The 24,435-nt window shown below is 44.2% G+C and overlaps 1 protein-coding gene across 2 annotated transcripts; it reads left to right on the top strand.

Moving 5' to 3' along the window:
- The first annotated feature begins 503 nt into the window (after nucleotides 1-503).
- LOC308475086 (uncharacterized protein) lies at nucleotides 504-18,793 on the top strand. 2 transcript variants are annotated; one of them, XM_081001918.1, is made up of 6 exons: nucleotides 504-577; nucleotides 1,781-2,273; nucleotides 2,470-2,551; nucleotides 2,836-2,918; nucleotides 14,541-14,667; nucleotides 16,624-18,793. In XM_081001918.1, the coding sequence occupies exons 2-6, from the start codon at nucleotides 1,872-1,874 to the stop codon at nucleotides 18,516-18,518; spliced, it is 2,589 nt and encodes an 862-aa protein (XP_080858044.1). In that variant the 5' UTR covers nucleotides 504-577; nucleotides 1,781-1,871; the 3' UTR covers nucleotides 18,519-18,793. The 2 variants fall into 2 exon arrangements, with proteins under 2 accessions (XP_080858044.1, XP_080858045.1); XM_081001919.1 differs by lacking the exons at nucleotides 504-577; nucleotides 1,781-2,273; nucleotides 2,470-2,551 and adding an exon at nucleotides 2,572-2,733.
- The last annotated feature ends 5,642 nt before the right edge of the window (nucleotides 18,794-24,435 follow it).

Below are 24,435 nucleotides of genomic sequence, written 5' to 3' on the forward strand. Positions count from 1 at the left end.
ATTCAAATCAACATAGCACAAAAACCTGACCTGATGGAGAGAAACAGATGCCATTTCCTGATTCAGCAGTGCAAAAATACCCTAAAGCAGTTGTAGAAATCTAGACAACATTCAAAAAGTAAACAATTGTTGCCCAGTGTTATTTATTACAACAGCAGTCATAAAGAAGAAACGTGAAAACACAGGAAAAATGAGACATGCAGGTTAAATTGCCGTGTTGGCACTAAGCGATAAAATCAATGGGTTTGGGGTTGCAGTTTGGGGACTCGGTTTGTAAAAGGTTCGCCATCACTGCGCTAGAAGGAAAGGAAAGTAGGGGGGGCGTCCCCCAAAAAGCATCTCTGGAAGTGGGAAAGAGAAAAACGCGGAGGGGAAAGATGGGCGCACTCGGCTTGGCAAGGGTTAAAGGGAACTGAGCTGCCTTCCTAGAGAGGCCAGGAAGCAAGGTCCTCCAGAGCCAAGGCGCGCCCCCCCCCCCCCACTTCCCAGTCCTTTCCTGCTTCGGTGTCTCTGCTGGAAGGGCTGCCTCGCTCTCCCCTCCTGGGATCTGGTGAGTCTCCTCTCTCTCTGGGATCTGGTGGGGGTCCCAGGGCTGCAGCAGGGGAGGGGGCCTGGGGGGGGCTGATCTGCTCATGTGGGGGGGGGACCCCAAGTCAGGGAGGAGAGGGTCCTGCCAGGGAGGGGCCAGGTCTGCCACGCTCTCCTTCCTGCAGATCAGAGGATCCCAAACTCATTTGCCCCCCCCCCCTTCAGAAAAGATCTCCCTTCTTTATACAAAGGAGTCCCTGGGAATTTAACTCTGTGTGACATCGCTCAGCGTCATTGCACAACAGAGGAAACATGTGCAAATGGTTTTCCAAAGCTGGACAAGGAGGTGGACTAGCCCCCCCCCCAAAAAAAAACAACCCATGGGGAGGAAGGAAAGGTGGGAGAGAAAGGCCAGGAATAAAGAGAGGGATCCCAGCCCAGAGTCTGGCTGCTGCATTGGGGACCAGTTTCCCAGTGTCCCCCAGGGCAGCTCCCCACGGAGGCCACTGCAGCAATCCCCTCGCACCCAGAGCAGGGCATCCCAGGACCACATCCTCTCTCTGTCCCACAGGGATTGTTGCTGGAAAACCATCTGGAAATGGGCGCTGCTACTCCCTGAGCCTCCAGGGACCTGGGCATCAATGGCTCTCTGTGTGTTAAGCTATCTAATAGAATAATCATAATAAATTGCCAGCCTAAATTTCAAGGGAGATGTCTTTGGCCCTCCCCACTTGGCCATCAGGGGGTTGGCCAGATACATTCCTGGCCCTTAAAGCAAAGAAAAGGGGACCCAAGCCCAGGAGTCTGCCTGGAGAGCGGCGGAGAGTCCAAGTGCTAGAAATGGAGACAGAAGCGGGGGGTGGGAGAGCAACTCCTGAGGACCCCCGGGTGAGGACCCCCACTAGAGCCAAGTATTCATTTTCCACAAGATACAAATGACTCCCTTGTCAGTCAGTTTTGACTTCATGCATTGACTGGACGGCAGGAGAAACCAGGCTGATTCATCTCCCAGAAATCCCTTCAGTTGCCTCCACATTTTGCATTGCAATCTTCCTTCTAGGACAGCTAGGGTCTGCCTTCTTCTTCTTCTTCTTCTTCTTCTTCTTCTTCTTCTTCAGATAGCTCATGGTATGGGCTGTGGTGCAGTCCAACCCTGGTTCCCTCCAAGACTCATCCATGCTTGCTCAGGGAACCTTTTTCTTCTCCTGATATTAGACAACTTTTGTAACTGAACAATGTATTTGCTTTGTAGGATTTGCTAGCGCCTCTCCTTAAGACAGACAGAACTTGGCAGAAGACCAAAGGCTTCCTTCCGATCTCTCAGAGGCTTCCTGACAGCACAGATGGATGTGCAAGACTCAGCTGGCCCTGGAGCAGGAGGAGGTGATGCCATCCAAACTGGGAGCACTGGGGAATTCTGGGAAAACTCTGTGCAGAAGATCCTGGGTGAGAAGGACACCCTCCACTCAGAGGTGCAGAGCCAGCAGGTGAGGCAGTTCTGCTGCCAGGAGGCCAAAGGACCCCGAGAGGTTTGCAGCCGACTCTACCACCTTGACCGTCAGTGGCTGAAGCCAGAAAGGCACACAAAAGCTGAGATGCTGGACCTGGTGATCTTGGAGCAGTTCCTGGCTGTCCTTCCACTGGAGATGGAGAGCTGGGTGAGGGAGTGTGGAGCAGAGACCAGTTCCCAGGCGGTGGCCCTGGCCGAAGGTTTCCTCCTGAGTCAGGCAGAGGAGAGAAAGCAGGTGAGAGAGACTTTCCTCTGGATACTCCCAAGGGGCTCCAAACAGGACAGAGAACATCCCATAATGGTCTGCTGATGGCCCATCCTTTTTCTGGGAAAGCATCCATGGAATGAGATCTCGTACCCTTCAAGTCTTTGTCATTCTCTTTCTAATATTTCTTCCCATTCTCTGTTTTGAATCCTTGTTTCTTTCTCAGGGAAAGGATCTCTTTGCAGAAATGGACCTGGATTCCTGTGAGGCAGAGAGGCCTCCGTTGGACACCAGAGAGAGGCCACTGGGTAAGGAGGAAGGTGGTTTTTCCCCGTTTGGTCCCATTCTGTTGGTTTTCCAACTCATCTGAGGATTCCTTTCATCTTGTTTTGGGGGGAGACAGTTGGGAACAAGGGTCCAGAGGAGGGGAGATGTATTTTTTCACAACAAACATATGAAATGGGCACAAACGTCCAAATACTCTCAGTAGGTAAGTCCTTCTCAAAGGCCCATCTGTAGTTAGAGATGCCCTGTTTCACCTGTGAGAGAAGCAGGCACTCCTGGCATCTTGCTTACGTTTTTTCTCTTGCAGGTGACGGAATGATGCCGGCAAGACCTCCTGATCTGCCTTTTCATGGGGGCAGAAGGGAAGCAGCAGCTGTGGAACCAGATCAGGTCAGGGGAAGCTGCCTTGTGGGGACAGAGGCCGAGGGATGGAGCAATGTCATGTACTGGTTGGGCACAGAGGAATGGTGGGAGGAAGCAGCCGGGGAACCAGGAAGGGAAGATGGCTCAGAGCCCAAGGAGTGGAGGTGGAGGACGGATGAGCGGTCAGAGGGAGAAGAGGGAGAAGCTGTTGCGTTCACAAAGTAAAGGAAGGATTGAACTCTGATTAATAAGAATACACACAGAGACTTGAACCAGCAAGACTCTGGGAAGGGTGCATATAATCGTGTCTCTCTGTGCTTGTCCATATGCAGCCCCATATGTAGTTTTATTCACAAAAAAGCTTTTTACAGAGTGTTCGAAAGAACCAATCAGATTTCTTCTGAGCATTTCAACAAACCCACGTGGGGACAAAGTTAAATCATAGAATCATAGAATCATAGAGTTGGAAGAGACCACAAGGGCCATCGAGTCCAACCCCCTGCCAAGCAGGAAACACCATCAGAGCACTCCGGACATATGGATGTCAAGCCTCTGCTTAAAGACCTCCAAAGAAGGAGACTCCACCACACTCCTTGGCAGCAAATTCCACTGTCAAACAGCTCTTACTGTCAGGAAGTTCTTCCTAATGTTTGGGTGGAATCTTCTTTCTTGTAGTTTGGATCCATTGCTCCGTGTCCGCTTCTCTGGAGCAGCAGAAAACAACCTTTCTCCCTCCTCTATGTGACATCCTTTTATATATTTGAACATGGCTATCATATCACCCCTTAACCTCCTCTTCTCCAGGCTAAACATGCCCAGCTCCCTTAGCCGTTCCTCATAAGGCATCATTTCCAGGCCTTTGACCATTTTGGTTGCCCTCCTCTGGACACGTTCCAGTTTGTCAGTGTCCTTCTTGAACTGTGGTGCCCAGAACTGGACACAGTACTCCAGGTGAGGTCTGACCAGAGCAGAATACAGTGGCACTATTACTTCCCTTGATCTAGATGCTATACTCCTACTGATGCAGCCCAGAATTGCATTGGCTTTTTTAGCTGCCGCGTCACACTGTTGGCTCATGTCAAGTTTGTGGTCAACCAGGACTCCTAGATCCTTTTCACATGTACTGCTCTCAAGCCAGGTGTCACCCATCTTGTATTTGTGCCTCTCATTTTTTTTACCCAAGTGCAATACTTCACATTTCTCCCTGTTAAAATTCATCTTGTTTGTTTTGGCCCAGTTCTCTAATCTGTCAAGGTTGTTTTGAAGTGTGATCCTGTCCTCTGGGGTGTTAGCCACCCCTCCCAATTTGGTGTCATCTGCAAATTTGATAGGGACTTGAGTCCATCATCCAAGTCATTGATAAAGATGTTGAATAAGACCGGGCCCAAGACAGAACCCTGTGGCACCCCACTAGTCACTCTTCTCCAGGATGAAGAGGAACCATTGATGAGCACCCTTTGGGTTCGGTCAGTCAGCCAGTTACAAATCCACTGAGTGGTAGCATAGTCAAGACCGCATTTTACCAGCTTCTTTACAAGAATATCATGGGGCACCTTGTCAAATGCCTTGCTGAAATCAAGGTAGGCTACATCAACTGCATTCCCTTCATCTACCAGGCTTGTAATTCTGTCAAAAAACGAGATCAGGTTAGTCTGACATGACTTATTTTTCAGAAATCCATGCTGACTATTGGTGATCACAGCATTCCTTTCTAGGTGCTCACAGACTGTTTGCTTAATGATCTGCTCCAGAATCTTCCCTGGTATTGATGTCAGACTGACTGGGCGGTAGTTATCTGGGTCCTCTCTTTTCCCCTTTTTGAAAATAGGGACAACATTTGCCCTCCTCCAGTCTGCCGGGACTTCGCCTGTTCTCCAGGAATTCTCAAAGATGACTACCAGTGGTTCTGAGATCACATCTGCCAGTTCTTTTAATACTCTTGGATGCAGTTCATCTGGCCCTGGAGACTTGAATACATCTAAACTAGCCAAGTATTCTTGTACTATCTCCTTAGTTATTCTGGGCTGTGTTTCCTTTGCTGAATCATTTGCTCCAAATTCTTCAGGTCGGGCATTGTTTTCTTTATCGGAGAAGACTGAGGCAAAGAAGGCATTGAGGAGTTCAGCCCTTTCTGTGTCCCCTGTTTGCATTTCACCATCTTCTCCTCTGAGTGACCCCACTGTTTCTTTGTTCTTCCTTTTGCTACAAACATACCCATAAAAACCTTTTTTGTTGCTTTTAACCTCTCTAGCAAGCCTGAGTTCATTCTGTGCTTTAGCTTTTCTGACTTTGTGTCTACACGTGCTGGCTATTTGTTTAAATTCCTCTTTGGTGGTTTCCCCCCTTTTCCATTTTTTGTACACATCCTTTTTTAATCTTAACTCAGTTAAAAGTTCTTTAGATAGCCACCCTGGCTTCTTTAGGCACCTTCCATGTTTCCTTCTCATTGGTATTGCCTGACGTTGTGCTTTTACTATCTCCCTCTTAACAAACTCCCAGCCATCATGAACTCCCTTTCCTTTTAGTATTACTGTCCATGGGATCTCACCCAGCACTTCCCTAAGTTTTATGAAGTCGGCTTTCTTAAAGTCAAGAAATTGAGTCCTGGTATGCTTGGCTGCTCCTTTCCGCTGTATAGTAAACTTCAGAAGAGCATGATCACTTGTGCCTAATGATCCTTCCACTTCTACCCCACTAACCAGGTCATCAACATTGGTTAGGACCAGATCTAAAATGGCTGTTCCTCTTGTTGCTTCTCCCACTTTCTGGACAATGAAGTTGTCTGCAAGGCCAGTGAGGAATCTCTTTGACCTTATGCTCTTGGCTGAGTTTGACATCCAACAAATATCCGGGTAATTGAAGTCCCCCATTACTACTGTCCAACTGGGAGGACAGATGAGATGACAATTTGTGCATTTAATTGCTTCAATTTCCTGCCCAGAGCCTCGTAGTCTCTTTTGATCTTCTGGAGGCTATTGCTTGCAGTGTCATTGGTTCCCACATGAACCAAGAGGAAGGGATATTTGTCAGTGGGTTTTATGATTCCTTGCAGTCGTTCAGTTACATCTTGGATCTTAGCCCCAGGGAGACAGCACACTTCCCGAGACATCTTGTCAGGCCCACAGATCACTGCTTCTGTTCCCCTCAGTAGGGAATCCCCTATCACCACTACACGCCTCCTCTTAGGTTTGGTCAGGGTTCTTCCGTGAGCTGTCCGTTCCAAGGTCGCCTGCACATTCCCTGAGGACTGACTTTGCTGCTCGTCTTCATATACCTGATCGACTGTAATGAGGGAGAGATCCTCAAATGGAGTCTGCTCTTCGTCTTCCATGCTAGGGGAGAGGACCTCAAAGCGATTGTGTATTTCTAAACAATCAGAGCGAACCCTGGGCCTCCTACTTCTTTGAGTCACGTTTCTCCATATATCTGGCTCCTGTGTTGGTGAACTAGCCTCCTTCTCAGGGGAGTCCCCTGTCTCCTCCTTGGTGGAGACGGTGTGCTCTGTTGCTTCCAAGAAGAGCTCCAGCTCTCTAATTCTTTGGAGCGTAGCTACACGTTCCTCCAGTTGCTGGACTTTGTCTTTTAAGAGGGCAATCAACATGCAATTGCTGCAGGTAAAGCTGCCTGAAACCTTTGGCAAAATGGCAAACATTGTGCAGGAACCGCAGGCGACTGCAGCTGTTCCCTCCCCCTCCATCTTGAGAACGTGTCGTTGGGGGTGGCTACAGCGGTCCTCCATCATAAAAATTGTGAAGACAGGACAAATAACTCCCCCCACAATAAAAACCTAGGTCTCCCCCAACAAACGTTTGAGACTAGCTCCCCTAAATCTAAAAGATGGATCTAACTGTGCGTGCCACTAGGCGCGCGCCACTGCCCTGCAAGCTCTGATAAGCTCCTCCCACAGCTAATCACCTGCCTCAACAGAAACCCTGCCCCTTTGACCTTTGCACAGGGAGAACAGCTACTCAGCCACAAAGAAACACACACACACAAGAAAAACCTTTTTGCTCCTTCTTCAACTGCTGCCCTGCAAGCTCTGATAAGCTCCACCCCCTGGCCCAGGTCGTTTTATTCACAAAAGAACTTTTTACAGAGTGTTTGTAAGAACCAATAAGATTTCTTCTGAGCATTTCAACAAACCCCACATGGGGACAAAGTTGGATCAACAAACCCCACATGGGGACAAAGTTGGATCAAAAGAAATTCTTTTAACTACAAAGACTACTCTGAGCATGCATACATAATCTGAGAGTAAATAAAAGGGGACTAGAGAAACTCTGGAGATCATAAACAGGAGTAAACAGGAGAGGATGGAAGGATGGCAAGGAGATAGGCATCTTTATCACCTTCCTGTGAAGCTATTTCCAGGCCCTAAGATCAACATATCAGAAAGCTACACCAAAGAAGCTTGGCCACTATCTTTAATGACCCAGGATGCCTGCCTGGCTAAGCAACTGGGCTGTGTACGTTGACTTGTGAAGCAGAGAGAAATGGGCAGTAGAGGAAATGGCCAGAGATGCAGAGGGTTGTGGGATTTGGTCAGAAATTATTGTCAATGTATCAAGCCCAGTCAACACAATGCTTTCATCGTGGACACAACGGCTTGATGTATATTTTATAATTCCTCATGGTAATCCCATCTGATCACTACAGAAGCCTGGGAAGAGGAGGTGTCAGAAGCTGAAGGGGTAACAGGGCTTAGTGAGCTGGGAGACTCTGTGGCAGAATGCAGTGCAGAATCAGAGGCAGAAGAGGAAGGAGGCAAGTGGGAGAGGAAGATTGAGAGGCAGAGGTGAGTAAGGAGAAGGAGGAGCCACCGGTGGCTCCCTCTCCTTCTGCCAGAAGCCACCCTCCCTGCTTGTCTCTCAGACCCAGGAGACCCCCTGCACTGCAGGAATCTCTCCTAGATCATCCAAGACAGATGGCCATCCAAAATAGGCTTATTTTATTTCTAGATTGATCACTGAATGCTAAAATTGGTTTCAGAGTTCCGGAGACTTCCGGAGGCGGCGCGAAACGGCAATGGCGGTCCTCTTCGCGCTGTGAAGAGGGGCTCCGCGGAAAAGGGTCGTCCGCTGCGGCAGAGCGGAGACCCGTTAAGAAAACCCACAGGCAGAGTGAGCCTGTGGTCGTGGGACTCGGCGGGCACCAGGAGCGACCCTGAAAACGAAGAAGGAACCCCGTAAGGGGCTCCGGAACGTGGAAGGGAGAGCGGTGCTGTGAGTTCATCGCTCTTTCCGCGGAAGCGAAGCCGCGCGGCTGCTGCTGATGAGCGCTGACCTTTCTTCCTGGAACATCAGACTCTAAACTTCATACTCGTGAGTAAGAATTACAAGATTTTGGGGACTAAAACTATTAAATTCGGCTGAAAACGGGAGACGTAAACAGGAAGTCCGTCTTCCAATTCTGCTTAAAGATCAAAGTAAAGACCCCGACAAGCGGGAAGCGCTGAAAGGGGATTATAAAAGAAGTTGGTTTTATTGTGCAAAGTTCGAACTTGCTATTCAGAAGCTAAAAGGACTAGTTTTGTGCTAATTGATTGGACTTGGACTGGAATTCCTCCTTTTCTTGGTGGATTATAAAAGTTTGAGAAACCAAATCTGCGGGCTGTCAGGATACAAAAGAACTGTCAAATTGCGGAAACTGTATTTAATGCTGAATGTGCTACTTTTGAGCGTTACTGTTGGATACAAATAAGGAAACTGTTACTTGCAGCATCATTGAAACTTTGTTTTAACTTGGGGAAAGCTCTGCAAGTTTAAAGGGATATTGAAGGTGCCTTTGCAATTTTTTTTTCTTTGGACTGCTGGGATTTTAATGGCGGAAAAAGTTTCTCTCTCTTTCTGAACTACAGGGGACTCCCCCTAGAGGATTTGGGATTATTTAGTCTCTGGGAACTGCATATTATTTTGACTATCTTTTGCCTGGTTGTTTACACTTTGGACTGTCTTTCCCATGGGATTTACAGTTTGACCTTGACACATAGACAGCCGTGGAATGAGTGGCACAGGAAAAACAAGGGCGGCCAAAACAAAAGCAAAACAATCTGTACAGCAACTGTTACAAACAACTTTGACTGTTCAGCCACGTAGATCATCTGTCCCAACTGTTTTAGGCCTGCAAGAAGGAGAAGTTGAGCAGCCAGTCCCAGAGGATATGGCTTCAGGAGGGCTTGACCCAGTCTCAAAACAAATTCTGGAACAACTGGCAGTTTTAAACAAAAAAGCTGATGAACAGTCGACAAAATTTGATCAAGTTACAGCCACTATCAATAAATTGACTGAGCAAGTCTCTCAACATACACAAGCAATTGGGAACCTTCAAGCAACAACTGCAGAAAACCGTAAGCTGGCTGAGGAAGCTAACCAAAAAGCAGAACAAGCAAATCAGAAGGCCGAGGCAATAAAAGGGGAGGTAAGGCCACTGTGCAAGCAAATCAATGAACAGCAGGCCTATCTGTCTATGGTGGAATTGAAGAATCGGGAAAACAACCTTAGATTAAGAGCTATCCCAGAACTTGAACAAGAAGATCTGATTGGTTATTTGACATCAGAACTATCAAAGTTCTGGGGTATAGAAGAAGATAAGGACTTTAAAATTGTCACTGCTTTTAGACTGGGAAGAGTGGTGAGGAAAGACAGATCAAGAGATTGCCTGATCATTTTGAGATCTAGGCAAGAAAGAGACAAAATATTAGGCCTACACTTTGGAAAATCATTGGTAATTCAAGGCAAAAGAGCAGAAATTTACAGAGACATACCGAAACAACTTTTGGATCTCAGAGCTACATATACAGAACTAGCAAGACTATTGAGAAACAACTCAATTCCCTATAGGTGGGAGTTCCCTCAAGGATTATCTTTTAACTTCAAAGGAAAGAAAGTTAAAATTAGAACAGCAGAAGACCAACAAAAGTTTCTCAACGATCACGGAGAGGACCTTCAGAAGGGAGCAGCAGCATCTTGGCCACCACCTCTGCCTGCACTGGTACCAACACCAGCACCTCTGGGTTCAGACGAAAAAGAAGACACACCACTATAGCACTAACAGATTGATCCAGGATGTCTCTGCAGCTCCTCAGCTGGAACATTAATGGCGGGAATTCCCCGGAAAAAAGAAGAAGAATCTTTCATATATTGAAAAAAGAACAATTGGACATTATTTGCTTGCAGGAAACGCATGTGACTAGGCTCCACAGGAAAGTGTTAATTAACAAAAGACTAGGCCAAGAATTTATTTCATCAGACAGAGTTAAGAAAAGAGGCGTGGTGATTTATGCAATGGAGAACCTGTCACCGAAATTTCTATTTAAAGATGAGCAAGGAAGAATTTTGGCAATTGAAATACAAACACAAGGAGAAAAATTTCTGATATTAGGAATTTATGCACCAAATGAGGGGAAATCGGAATTTTACAAGAAGCTGCATGAGACAATGCTGGACTATCTGGACTATACCAACATCATTATGATGGGAGATGTGAATGGGGTGGTCTCTACTCACATGGATAAGTCACAAAATCAAAATTTAACTAAAGACGGCAGACTACCTAAAACTTTCTTTGAACTAACTGACAGTATGGACTTGATTGACATCTGGAGGACAAAGAACCCCCTAGGTAAAGAAGGAACATTCTTCTCTGAGGCCCACCTATCATGGACAAGGATCGACCAAATATGGACAACTAGAGGGCTGGCACCTAAGACTAGAAAAGTGGAAATCTGCCCAAAAACTTGCTCCGACCATAACGCCTTGAAAGTAGAACTGAGACTTACTCCAACTGGTTCCTTCAGATGGAAAATGAATGACACCCTACTAAGAGATCAGAAGATTGTGAAGAAGGCCCAAAAAACTTTAAAAGACTATTTTGAAATTAACTTGAACACTTCAGTGGAAAAGAGAACAATCTGGGACGCAAGTAAAGCAGTTATGAGAGGGTTTCTGATACAACAGAACACGATTAAGAAAAAACTCTGGAATGGAAAAAAGGATAAGATATTAGAGAAGATAAGAGACGGAGAGAAAAAACTGAGATTAAGACCAAAATCAAAAGAAGTTTTAAGAGAAATTAAATTCCATCAAGCACAATATGCGAAATTGATAAACCAAGAAGTTGAATGGAAAATTAAACAAATGAAACAAAGATCATTTGAATCGGCGAACAAATGTGGAAAACTGCTAGCATGGCAGTTGAAAAAGAGACAAAAATTGAACTTTGTTACCAATCTGGAGGTTGAAGGGAGAAATATTCAGAAACCAGAAGAAATTAGAAAGTGTTTCCAGAGATACTTCAAAAAACTTTTCACGCAAGGGCCTCAGGAAGAGACTGAGATAGATCAATTTTTAAAAGTTAATGGATTACCAAAACTATCTCAGGAGAAGAGAACAATCTTGAATCACAGAATAACACAACAGGAAATCGAGGGAGCCATTCAGAACATGCAACTAGGCAAATCTCCAGGCCCAGATGGACTTACCTCCAAGTACTACAAGTTATTAAAAGACTATTTGATACAAACACTAATGGAGGTTTGTAACCAGATTATGGAGGGGAAGAAGGCACCGGAAACGTGGAAAGAAGCTTTCATCACATTGATACCTAAACTGGAAACTGAAAAGACTCAACTTAAGAACTACCGTCCCATCTCACTCCTTAATGTGGATTACAAAATTTTTGCAGACATTTTGGCAAGTAGATTTAAAAAAGTGTTAATTGAAGTAATTCATAAGGACCAGGCAGGCTTTCTCCCAGGTAGATATTTGTTTGATAACACTAGGAACATTATTGACATTTTGGAACTTTTGCAAACTAACATTAATACTAAAGCAGTGTTAATTTTCATTGATGCGGAGAAGGCCTTTGACAACATTTCTTGGAAGTTTATGAAGAAAAATTTGGAAGGGATGGGAGTGGGACGGGGGTTTGAAAATGGAATAGAAGCAATCTATTCAGAGCAAAAAGCTAAATTGATAGTGAACAATGTGGTGACAGAAGAGTTTAAAATTGAAAAAGGAACACGACAGGGGTGCCCCCTTTCCCCTCTTTTATTTATCTCAGTCCTGGAGGTGCTTTTGAATATGATTAGGGAGGACCGGTTGGTGCAAGGAATACAGGTCGGAGTGAAACAATATAAACTGAAAGCTTTTGCAGATGATTTGGTTTTAACACTACAGGAGCCAGAATCTAGTACAAAAAGAGTTTTAGAACTGATTTATGAGTTTGGTCGGGTGGCGGGATTTAAGTTGAATAAGCAAAAAACTAAAGTTTTGGGGAAAAACTTGACACCTTTAGAAACAGATGGGTTTCAGAAGGAAACAGAATTAAATGTGGTTAAAAAAGTGAAATACCTAGGGGTTAATTTGTCTTCCAAAAACTTGAATTTATTTAAAGATAACTATGAAAAATGTTGGTCAGAAGTTAAAAAGGATTTAGAAACTTGGTCAAGATTGAAACTTTCCTTGTTGGGTCAAATTGCAGCTATAAAAATGAATGTATTGCCAAAGATGTTGTTTTTGTTCCAAACCCTACAGATTGTGGACAGAGTGGAATGTTTTGGAAAATGGCAGAAGGATATCTCTAAGTTTGTTTGGCAGGGCAAAAAGCCCAGGATAAAATTTAAAATATTAACTGATTCAAAAGAAAGAGGGGGATTTGCCCTGCCAGACTTAAGGTTATACTATGAAGCTGCAGCCTTCTGCTGGATGAAGGATTGGTTTCTATTAGAAAACACTGATGTTCTAGATCTGGAAGGGTTTAACAATTCTTTAGGATGGCATGCATATCTGTGGTACGACAAGGTAAAGACTCACAAAATGTTCAAAAACCATATTGTCAGAAAAGCATTATTTATTGTCTGGACTAAATACAAAGACTTATTAAGAAAGCAAGACCCCAAGATGGTTATCACCAATAGAGGCTAAGGCCCGAAAAAACCCCAATATGGAAGCCGTTTGGCCAAAATATTGGGAAATAATAGAAAAAATTGGAGACAATTGGAGGTTGCAGAGCTTTGAAAAATTAAAGAATAAGGTGCAAGATTGGTTTCACTATGCTCAAATTCAAGAGGTTTTCAAATTAGACAAAAAAAACAGGATTCCAGGTGGAAAAATCGAAATTAGAGACAGAACTGTTAGAACCAAAGACTAAGGTTCTTGCAAGAATGTATAACTTGCTGCTTAAATGGAATACTCAGGATGAGACGGTCAAATCAGCCATGATAAAATGGGCACAGGATATCGGGCATAACATTATGTTTGAAGACTGGGAAAGGTTATGGACCACCGGTATGAAATTCACGGCATGTAATGCCTTGAAAGAAAATATTATGAAAATGATATATAGGTGGTACATGACCCCAGTCAAGCTTGCAAAGATATATCACCTGTCTGACAATAAATGTTGGAAATGTAAGGAGGCTGAAGGGACATTCTTTCACCTCTGGTGGATCTGTCCAAGGGTGAAGGCCTTCTGGGAAATGATTTATAATGAGTTAAAAAAGGTATTTAAGTATACCTTCCCCAAGAAACCAGAGGCCTTCCTCTTGGGCATTGTCGGCCAGAAAGTGTTAAAGAAGGATAGAACTTTCTTTATGTATGCAACTACAGCAGCAAGAATTCTCATCGCAAAATACTGGAAGACACAAGATTTACCCACACTGGAAGAGTGGCAGACGCAATTGATGGACTATATGGAACTGGCTGAAATGACTGGCAGAATCCGAGATCTGGGAGAAGAAACAATGGAGGAGGACTGGAAAAAATTTAAGGACTATTTACAAAAATACTATAAGCTATATGAATCTTAAGAATTTGCATGATTTGGAAAATCTAGCTTCAGCAATAAGATTTGGTGATATGGGAAACTAAGTTATAACTATGAAAGGACTAAAGTTTAAAGCAACACTATATCTAATTTAGGATAAAAGTAAACTGATAATAAGTACCTTAAACTTAAAATATATTATTTTAAAAGTACAAAAGAATGCATGAAACAAGGTAACAATTTGCTGATATCTTTATTGTAAAGAATGCAGGGTGAGGGAGACGTGGGGAAGTCCGGTTGGTGATGGAAAAATGTCTTTGAAAGATGGATCTCTTTTTCTTTTTCTTTTCTTTTTTTCTGTTATTTCTCTTTTCATATCTGATTTTATATCTGTACCTGGAAAGCAATAAAAATATTAAAAAAAATAAATGCTAAAATTGGTTTCTAAGCAGTGGACAAATGAGAACAAATAGTGGCCTGGGTTCAACTAACCAGCCCCATCCACTGCAAAATGGGGACTGCCCCCCATTCCTCCCCCTCTCCATGCCCCCATGAACCCCTGGAATTTGGCTCTAGGGCATTGGGAGGGAACCTTCCCAGAACAGCTCACAAGGAGAGGAGAATGTGGATCCTTCCATCAGGCAAACTGGAATGCTTGCGAAGGCAGAATGACTTGATAAACACAAGGCGGAGTAACACCTATTTGCACAAAGACGGATACCCATAGTTAAAATGCAGAATAAAAGAAGCACCCATAATTAAAATGTGCAGCAAAGCAATCCTATTGAAACAACACAGCAATTAAGATGAAGGAAACAACAGAGCATTGTGTAGCAGATCATATTTCTGCTGTCTCAGAGGAGGACATTTCCCTTTTTCTTTCAGGGTCCAGTGTGCTTTGAAGATGTCGCTGTTCGTTTCACGGACGAGGAGTGGGCGTTGCTGGATCCTGACCAGAGAGCTCTGCATAATGACGTCATGGAGGAGAATCGTGGGATCATGGCCTCTCTTGGTAAGGCTCCCTGTGGGATCATCCTATCTGCCTCTATGTGATGAACCTCATATATTTTCACAGAGCTCAACAGCGCCCCCTACAACACCTGGGAACCTAACATCCCCACAAAAAATAGCAAATTATAGTCTTTTCTGTGAACAATCTTCCTCCAGTTCTGCCTCCTTCTACCACAGTTGGGCTGATCTGAACTGCCCAGGCATCTTAAATGTCAGCTTCAGAGTTGTTAGGAAAGATAAGTAGCTTCTGTCAGGTTTTCTGTTTTTGCTCCTGTCAATCTTGGGTTGACCAAAGAGACAACTGACATTGTGGATAGAGGGGAAGCCATGACTGGGCCAAACAAAATCCATCCCAGAGAAGAGGCAGGCTTTTCAAATCTCAGATAATAAATAATAATAATAATAATAATTTGTTTATACCTTGCCCACTCTGGGCGGCTCCCAACAGAATATTACAAGCACGACAAAACATCAAACTTTGACAATTCCCTAAACAGGGCTGGCTTCAGATGTCTTCTAAAAGTCTGATAGATGTTTATTTCCTTGACATCTGACGGAAGGGTGTTCCACAGGGCGGGTGCCACCACTGAGAAGGCCCTTTGTCTGGTTCCCTGCAGCCTCACTTCTTGCAGGCAGAGAACCGCCAGAAGGCACTCGGAGCTGGACCTCAGTGTCAGGACTGAATGATGGGGGTGGAGATTTTTTTTTGGTATACTGGGCTTGACCGTTTAGGGCAGGGGTCAGCAAACTTTTTCAGCAAGGGGCCAGTCCACTGTCCTTCAAACTTTGATGGGGGCCGGACTATATTTTGAAGGGGGACGGGATGAATTCCTATGCCCCACAAATAACCCAGAGATGAATTTTAAATGAAAGGACACATTCTACTCATATCAAAACACACTGATTCCTGGACCATCTGCGGGCCAAATTTAGAAGGCGATTGGACCCAGGCCTTAGTTTGCCTACTCATGGTTTAGGGCCTTAAAGGTCAACACAAACACTTTGAATTCTACTCGAAAACATACTGGGAGCTAATGTAGGTCTGGTGTTATGTGGTCTCAATGGCCCCTCCCAGTCACCAGTCTAGCTGCCGCATTCTGGATTAGTTGTAGTTTCCGGGTCACCTTCAAAGGTAGCCCCACGTAGAGTTCATTGCAGTAGTCCAAGCGGGAGATAACTAGAGCATGCACCACTCTGGTGAGACAGTCCTTGGGCAGGTAGGGTCTCAGCTGGCGTACCAGATGGAGCTGGTAGGCAGGTGCCCTGGATACAAAATTGACCTGTGCCTCCATGGACAGCTGTGAGTCCAAAATGTCCTTCAGGGACACAGTTGCCACATTTTTAGTTTAGCCTCCAACACAGAAAAACATGAAACAATAATAATGTTCTGATCCAATAGAAAAAGTACAATAACTTTAAAATGAACAACTTATATCAAACAAAGCCACATTAATAATCAATCAAAATCTAATAGTAATTATATCGGTTAATGGCAAACAACAATGGTAATGAACACACACCCTACTCCATTTACTGTATTTTTCGCCCTATAGGGTGCACTGGCCCACAGGGCACACCTAGTTTTTTTGGGGGGGGGGAAATAAAGGGGGGGAATATTTGCAACCCCAGCCCCCAGAATAGGCTGCTATCCGCAAGCCTTCGGAGCCCGCAAGACCTCCCGCGGGCTCTGAAGGCTTGCGGATAGCTTCCTGAAACCTGGAGAGCGAGAGGGGTTGGTACGCACCGACCCCTCTCGCTCTCCAGGCTTCAGCGAAAGCCTGCATTCGTCCCATAGGATGCACACACATTTCCCCTTCATTTTTGGAGGGGGGAAAGTACGTCCTATAGGGCGAAAAATGCGGTATTTCTTCCTCTAGCACAAATTCAATTAGCATCTTTCGATAACTGGGGCCTGCATTGGTTCCTGAGTCTGAATCCCTTTCTGTTTCCATTGCAGATTGTGAAGAATTGGAAATCAAGAAAAAGGGTGATCAAGACAAAATCCCCAGAGAGAAGCAAGGTAAAAATTTGGAGTGTGGAGAGAGCTGCAATCAGACCTCCGATTACACTTTCCAACAAACAATTATCATTGAAAAGAAACCCTATCAGTGGATGGAATGTGGAAAGAGCTTCCGTTACAGAAATAGTCTCACTTTTCCTCAAAGAATTCATACAGGGGAGAAACGCTATCAGTGCGTGGAATGTGCAAAGAGCTTTACTGTGAAAAGAGATTTCCTAGTACATCAGAGGATTCACAGTGGAGACAAACCATTTGAGTGTCAAGAGTGTGGAAAGAGCTTCTGTAACAAAAGCACTCTCACTTCCCATCAAAGAATTCATACAGGGGAGAAACCCTATCAGTGTGTGGAATGTGGAAAGAGCTTCAGAAGAAGCTCCTTTCTCACTTCCCATCAAAGAATCCATACAGGGGAGAAACCCTATCAGTGTGCAGAATGTGGAAGGAGCTTCACTGATAGCTCCTCTCTCACTTCTCATCAAAGAATTCATACAGGGGAGAAACCCTATCAGTGTGCGGAATGTGGAAAGAGCTTCACTGATAGCTCCAATCTCACTTCCCATCAAAGAATTCATACAGGGGAGAAACCCTATCAGTGTGTGGAATGTGGAAAGAGCTTCGGTCAGAGCTCCGATCTCACTAAGCATCAAAGAATTCATACAGGGGAGAAACCCTATCAGTGTGTGGAATGTGGAAAAGGCTTCAGTCAGAGAGCCAATCTCTCTTCCCATCAAAGAATTCATACAGGGGAGAAACCCTATCAGTGTGCGGAATGTGGAAAGAGCTTCACTGATAGCTCCTCTCTCACTTCCCATCAAAGAATTCATACAGGGGAGAAACCCTATCAGTGTGTGGAATGTGGAAAGAGCTTCAGAAGAAGCTCCTTTCTCACTTCCCATCAAAGAATCCATACAGGGGAGAAACCCTATCAGTGTGCAGAATGTGGAAGGAGCTTCACTGATAGCTCCTCTCTCACTTATCATCAAAGAATTCATACAGGGGAGAAAGCATATCAGTGTGTGGAATGTGGAAAGAGCTTCACATGTAGCTCCTCTCTCACTTCCCATCAGAGAATTCATACAGGGGAGAAACCCTATCAGTGCTTGGAATGTGGAAAGAGCTTCGGACAGAGAACCCATCTCACTTCCCATCAAAGAATTCATACAGGGGAGAAACCCTATCAGTGTGTGGAATGTGGAAAGAGCTTCAGTACCAGCTCCAATCTCACTTCCCATCGAAGAATTCATACAGGGGAGAAACCCTATCGGTGTGTGGAAAGTGGAAGGAGCTTCACACATAGCTCCTCTCTCACTTCCCATCAGAGAATTCATACAGGGGAGAAACCCTATCAGTGTGTGGAATGTGAAAAGAGCTTCACTAATAGCTCCAATCTCACTACCCATCAAAGAATTCATACAGGGGAGAAACCCTTTCAGTGCATGGAATGTGGAAAGAGCTTCAGTCAGGGCTCCTCTCTCACTTCCCATCAAAGAATTCATACAGGGGAGAAACCCTATCAGTGCGTGGAATGTGGAAAGAGCTTCAGTACCAGCTCTAATCTCACTTCCCATCAAAGAATTCATACAGGGGATAAACCATATCAGTGCTTTGAATGTGGAAAGAGCTTCAGTACCAGCTCCAATCTCACTTCCCATCGAAGAATTCATACAGGGGAGAAACCCTATCAGTGCGTGGAATGTGGAAAGAGCTTCTGTCAGAGATCCAGTCTCACTTCTCATCAAAAAACTCATAGTGAGCAGAATCATAGGATCATAGGATCGAAGAATTGTGGAGTTGGAAGTGACCTCTGGTGTAATCTAGTCCACCCCATGTGAAGCAGGCATCGCAGCTAAAGCATCCATGACAGGTGACCACCCAACTTCATAAAATCTCAAAGGATGGAGATTCCAGCACCTTCCAAGGGAGTCCATTCCACTAACAGCTTTTGCTGTCAAAAGTTCTTCCTCATGTTTAATCAGAAATCTCCGTTCTTTTAGCTTGAAGTCATTGGTTGATGTCCTAGCCTCTGCAGCAGGAAGGACAAAGGTTTGCTCTATCTTCCATTATTTATAGTTTTATTGTGTATTTTGTGTTTTTATAGTGTGATTTTATGTTGGGACGGGGCGATATGGGATTGGGGGGGCAACTCCCATCTCTTGCGGGGGCGCAATTAGTGCCAGCACCGTCCGTTAAGAGTTTGGGTGTAATCTTCGACACCTCCCTTTCTATGGAGGCGCAGATTGCAGCTATAACAAAGGCGGCATTTTTCCATCTCCGCCAAGCTAAGCAGTTGGCTCCTTACCTCTCTCGCCCTGACCTAGCCACTGTGATCCATGCGACGGTCACCTCCAGACTGGATTATTGTAACTCGCTCTACGTGGGGCTGCCCTTGAGACTGACCCAGAAACTCCAGCGGGTGCAGAATGCTGCAGCGAGACTCCTTACGGGGTCTTCGCTGCGAGACCACATTCATCCGGTGCTATACCAGCTGCACTGGCTCCCGGTGGAGTACAGGATCAGGTTTAAGGTGCTGGTTTTAACCTTTAAAGCCCTATACGGCCTAGGACCCTCGTACCTACGGGACCGCCTCTCCTGGTATGCCCCACAGAGAAACTTACGGTCTTCGAATAAAAACATCTTGAAGGTCCCAGGCCACAGAGAAGTTAGGCTGGCCTCAACTAGAGCCAGGGCTTTTTCGGCTGTGGCTCCGATCTGGTGGAACACTCTGTCACAAGAGACCAGGGCCCTGCGGGACTTGACATCTTTCCGCAGGGCCTGCAAGACAGAGCTGTTCCACCAGGCCTTTGGCCAGGGCACAGCCTGACTCCTTCCCTTGGCAATCTTCGCGGAGCTCTGGCTCAATAGTTGCCAGTGGCTTGAATTAATTAATTTTATAACGAATGATTTTAGACTGTTGTTTATGCTGTACTTTTGTACTGTTTTATTGTTGTTAGCCGCCCTGAGCCCGGCTTCGGCTGGGGAGGGCGGGATATAAATAAAATTTATTATTATTATTATTATTATTATTGTGATCACTCTGAGACCTATGGGAATAGGGTGGTATACAAATTCAATCAAATCAATCAATAAATCAATAGATTCTTGGTTGCCATCCTCTGTACATGTTTCAACTTGTTGATATCCTTTTTATTATTTATAAAAGTCATGTTCTGCCCTTCATCCGAAGATTTCAGTAATGGTTCTTCATCATCCTGGGATGAAGTGACAGATGAGGTGCCACATGATTCTGTCCTGGGCCCGTTGTTGCTCAACTTCTTTATAAAAAAAAATTGGGTGGGGGAATTCAGGGGATGCTGATGAAATTTTCAGGTGAACCAAACTGGGAAGAGCAGCTAATGCCACAAAAGACAGAATTGGGATTCAAAATGACCTTAATGGATTGGAGAACCGGGCCCAAGCTCACAAAATGAATTTCAGTAGGGAGAAAAGTAAAGCTTTGCACTTAGGCAGGAAGAACCAGATGCACCAATAGAAGACGGGGGTTTGATGGACAGCAGAGTCTGGGGATGCAGTGCCTGAGAATTCCACCAGAGGGCCAGAGCCTCTCTGATTGGCTACCTTGACCGCCAGCCAGAGGGAAGCGGATGGAGCCAGGACTTTGGGCAGGAAAATAAAGGGGAGAGAGTTGGAGAGGGCTGGATTTGAGATGGGAGAGCGTTGGATGGAGGGAGAAGTGGCTCTGATCCTCTTTGAGGAGAATATCTATAGAGCCAGGGGAGTATCTATAGAGTCAAACTTGTCAGTTTGCATTTCTTAGTACAGAAAGTATTGATCTGATGTGGAGAGATCTTTCCTATTCCAGTGAAATCAAGAGGGTTCTCGAAGCGTCTCTGTGTGTGAGAAACAAGAAGCACAAGGTTCCTGAAACGATTTTGAAAAGGATACCGATTTCATGCTATTGCCGCTTCTTTAAGCCTGGAACAGTTTGATCATTTAAATAAGACCCTATATGCTTTGCTGTGTGTGCATAATGATTCGTTAAAAGAAATTTCTATAGCTATCTCTTGTATTACTTTGCAACAAATGGTTATCAGAAGAGTTTGGATTTGATACCCCGCTTTATCACTACCTCAAGGAGTCTCAAAGCGGCTAACATTCTCCTTTCCCTTCCTCCCCCACAACAAACACTCTGTGAGGTGAGTGGGGCTGAGAGACTTCAGAGAAGTGTGACTAGCCCAAGTTCACCCAGCAGCTGCATGTGGAGGAGCGGAGACGCGAACCCGGTTCCCCAGATTACGAGTCTACCGCTCTGAACCACTACACCACACTGGCTCTCTCTATATAAAGATTGCATTATTAGGTAATAATGCTAATTGTTGTTGTTTAGTCTTTTAGTCATGTCCAACTCTTCTTGACCCCATGGATCAGAGCACGCCAGGCACTCCTGTCTTCCACTGCCTCCCGCAGTTTGGTCAAACTCATGCTGGTAGCTTCGACAACACCGTCCAACCATCTCGTCCTCTGTCGTCCCCTTCTCCTTGTGCCCTCCATCTTTCCCAGCATCAGGGTCTTTCCCAGGGAGTCTTCTCTTCTCATGAGGTGGCCAAAGTATTGGAGCCTCAGCTTCAGGATCTGTCCTTCCAGTGAGCACTCAGGGCTGATTTGCTTAAGAATGGATCGATTTGATCTTCTTGCAGACCATGGGACTCTCAAGAGTCTCCTCCAGCACCATAATTCAAAAGCATCCATTCTTCGGCGATCAGCCTTCTTTGTGGTCCAGCTCTCACTTCCATACGTCACTACTGGGAAAACCATAGCTTTAACTATGTGGACCTTTGTTGGCAAGGTGATGTCTCTGCTTTTTAAGATGCTGTCTAGGTGTGTCATTGCTTTTCTCCCAAGAAGCAGGCGTCTTTTAATTTTGTGACTGCTGTCACCATCTGCAGTGATCATGGAGCCCAAGAAAGTAAAATCTCTCACTGCCTCCATTTCTTCCTCTTCTATTTGCCAGGAGGTGATGGGACCAGTGGCCATGACCTTAGTTTTTTGGATGTTGAGCTTCAGACCATATTTTGCGCTCTCCTCCTTCATACTCATTAAAAGGTTCTTTAAATCCTCCTCACTTTCTGCCATCAAAGTTGTGTCATCTGCATATCTGAGGTTGTTGATATTTCTTCTGGCAATCTTAATTCTGGCTTGGGATTCATCCAGCCCAGTCTTTCGCATGATGAATTCTGCATATAAGTTAAATAAGCAGGGAGACAATATACAGCCTTGCCGTTCTCTTTCCCCTATTTTGAACCAATCAGTTGTTCCATATCCAGTTCTAACTGTAGCTTCTTGTCCCACATAGAGATTTCTCAGGAGACAGATGAGGTGACCAGGCACTCCCATTTCTTTCAGAACTTGCCATAGTTTGCTGTGGTCGACACTGTCAAATGCTTTTGCGTAGTCAATGAAGCAGAAGTAGATGTCTTTCTGGAACTCTCTAGCTTTCTCCATAATCCAGCGCATGTTTGCAATTTGGTCTCTGGTTCCTCTGCCTCTTCTAAATGCAGCTTGCACTTCTGGGAGTTCTTGGTCCACATACTGCTTAAGCCTGCCTTGTAGAATTTTAAGCATAACCTTGCTAGCATGTGAAATGAGTGCAATTGTGCGGTAGTTGGAGCATTCTTTGGCACTGCCCTTCTTTGGGATTGGGATGTAGACTGATCTTCTCCAATCCTCTGGTCACTGCTGAGTTTTCCAAACTTGCTGGCATATTGAGTGTAGTACCTTAACAGCCTCATCTTTTAAAATTTTAAATAGTTCAGCTGAAATATCATCACTTCCTATGTTGTGAGTTGGGAATACTTCCTTTATCAGTAAGAGTATGGTTGAGAACCTTGAAATATTGGATCTTCCTGCATTATAGAGCCCTATCTCCTAACTCACTCCTTTACAACCTTTTAAGTGATAATGTAATTTACAAATAGGGCTTCATCTAATTGACGTTGAAAATTCTGACCCCAAAGATACTTGAGAAATTATCAGGAATAATTTTGACAGGAAAAAGTGTTCTCTCCACTCTTGAGGTTGCAAAGCACAGCACTTGCTCTCCTCTCTATTTAAATCTCCCGTTGTGTAGAGATTTTCAAGAGGGTTACATAACAAATCTGAAGAATCATGAACTGTGCAGACTGTTTATGCTAGCCAGATTTAATATGTTTTAATATGTAAGAAGAAGATATTTAGCTCTCCCAGAAGCAGAGCGTCTCTGCAAATGTAGTAGGCAGGAACCTGATACATTGGAGCATATTTTCTTTTCTTGTGATTTTGGCATTTATGCCAGAAGACAATTGTTAGAGGCCTTACAATCTAACAGGCTCGGTTCTATGCTGCCAATGGTTCAGGACCTGCTCTCGGACAGGAATGATCAAATCACTTTAATAGTGGCTAAATTTCTGAGTGCTGTTCATGTGGAAAGACTGGGCCATTATAGAGAGATTTAGTGGTTCTTGAATGGTCGATGATGTGGTAGTCTTATACTGTTTATTTATGCGAATTGTTATGCTAAATTCATATTTTCCACAATCTGTATACGGTGTTTGATTTATAATGTGTGGTTTGCTATGCCTAATAAAGGATTGATTGATTGATATCATCATTTCCACTGGCCTTGTTATTAGCAGTGCTTTCTAAGGCCCATTTGACTTCACTCTCCAGGATGTCTGGCTCAAGGTCAGCAACCACACTACCTGGGGTGTATGAGACACTTCTGGTATAATTCCACAGAGGAATCATGGTCATATGTTTGTGCAAATAGGAAATCTTGAAAGTATATTACATACAGATTATTCTGAGTGGTTTAGATTAACTGATTACCTGATTATTAATGAAGTATGGAAAGTAGAATTATCATCACTTGAACATAGTAGAATACCACAATATCTATGATGTGCGATGTTACGCCTTTACCTATGATTGTTAATGATATATTTTGGGTTCCTTATTTTCTTTCTCACAAGGTGTTATGTTCTAATGTTTTGAATCATAAGGATAATGTTATGATTGAAATCTCTAGGTGTGAAAAATGGGGGAACGGATATGTCTGACCACCACATTTTGGACAAAGTGAACCTTGTGTGTTTGATGTTAGTGATGGAATCTGTCAATTAAAAAAGATGAGTAATGATACTTTTATTCAAGATGCTGGGATTGGATGCTTACGTGTTACCACTGTGGACCCTGAATTGTGGTCAGATGGAACTCTCACTGGAATTGATAAACATCAGGGATGCAAATGTAACCTGTAGTGATGTTGGGAAATCTACATAACCTATGTGCAAAATTTGAGAACTGGAAATATTGTGTTGGAAACAATTAAGGATTCTGTGTATTTGCCATTAAACCTATCAAGTTTTGATATTTCTATAGGACCAGACTATCAGAAGTTAATGGCATTGTTTTTTCATAATGATCAAATACGAAAACACTTGGAACAACATGCTTAGAATACAAAAAAGGCATTTGTAAAAATACAATATGAAAATGGAGAATTTCAATGAATTGCTAATGAAGAATCTAGCCTTACTGAATATCATTGGTGGGATATATTTAAAGGCTATTCTCCAAAGACGTCTGCTTTCTTACATCTATTGAAACACCCTATTGTGATTATTCTGTTGATATTATTCAGTGTAATTGGATATGCATTTTCCTTAAACGCTTAAAGAATCTGCAGACACGATTGAATTCTGTCTTAGAATATTTGCATATTGATATTAAAGTGAAGTATAAATAAATTTACAC

Source organism: Podarcis pityusensis (assembly GCF_964106645.2).
Source record: "Podarcis pityusensis genome assembly, chromosome: 4".
NCBI lineage: Eukaryota > Metazoa > Chordata > Lepidosauria > Squamata > Lacertidae > Podarcis > Podarcis pityusensis.

Excerpts from the sequence above, each read along its gene's own strand:
- LOC308475086 (XM_081001918.1), top strand. The coding sequence starts at position 1,872 with ATGGATGTGCAAGACTCAGCTGGCCCTGGAGCAGGAGGAGGTGATGCC. Across the intron at positions 2,274-2,469 it reads AGGCAGAGGAGAGAAAGCAG|GGAAAGGATCTCTTTGCAGA; the intron begins GTGAGAGAGACT and ends TTTCTTTCTCAG. Across the intron at positions 14,668-16,623 it reads TGGGATCATGGCCTCTCTTG|ATTGTGAAGAATTGGAAATC; the intron begins GTAAGGCTCCCT and ends TTTCCATTGCAG.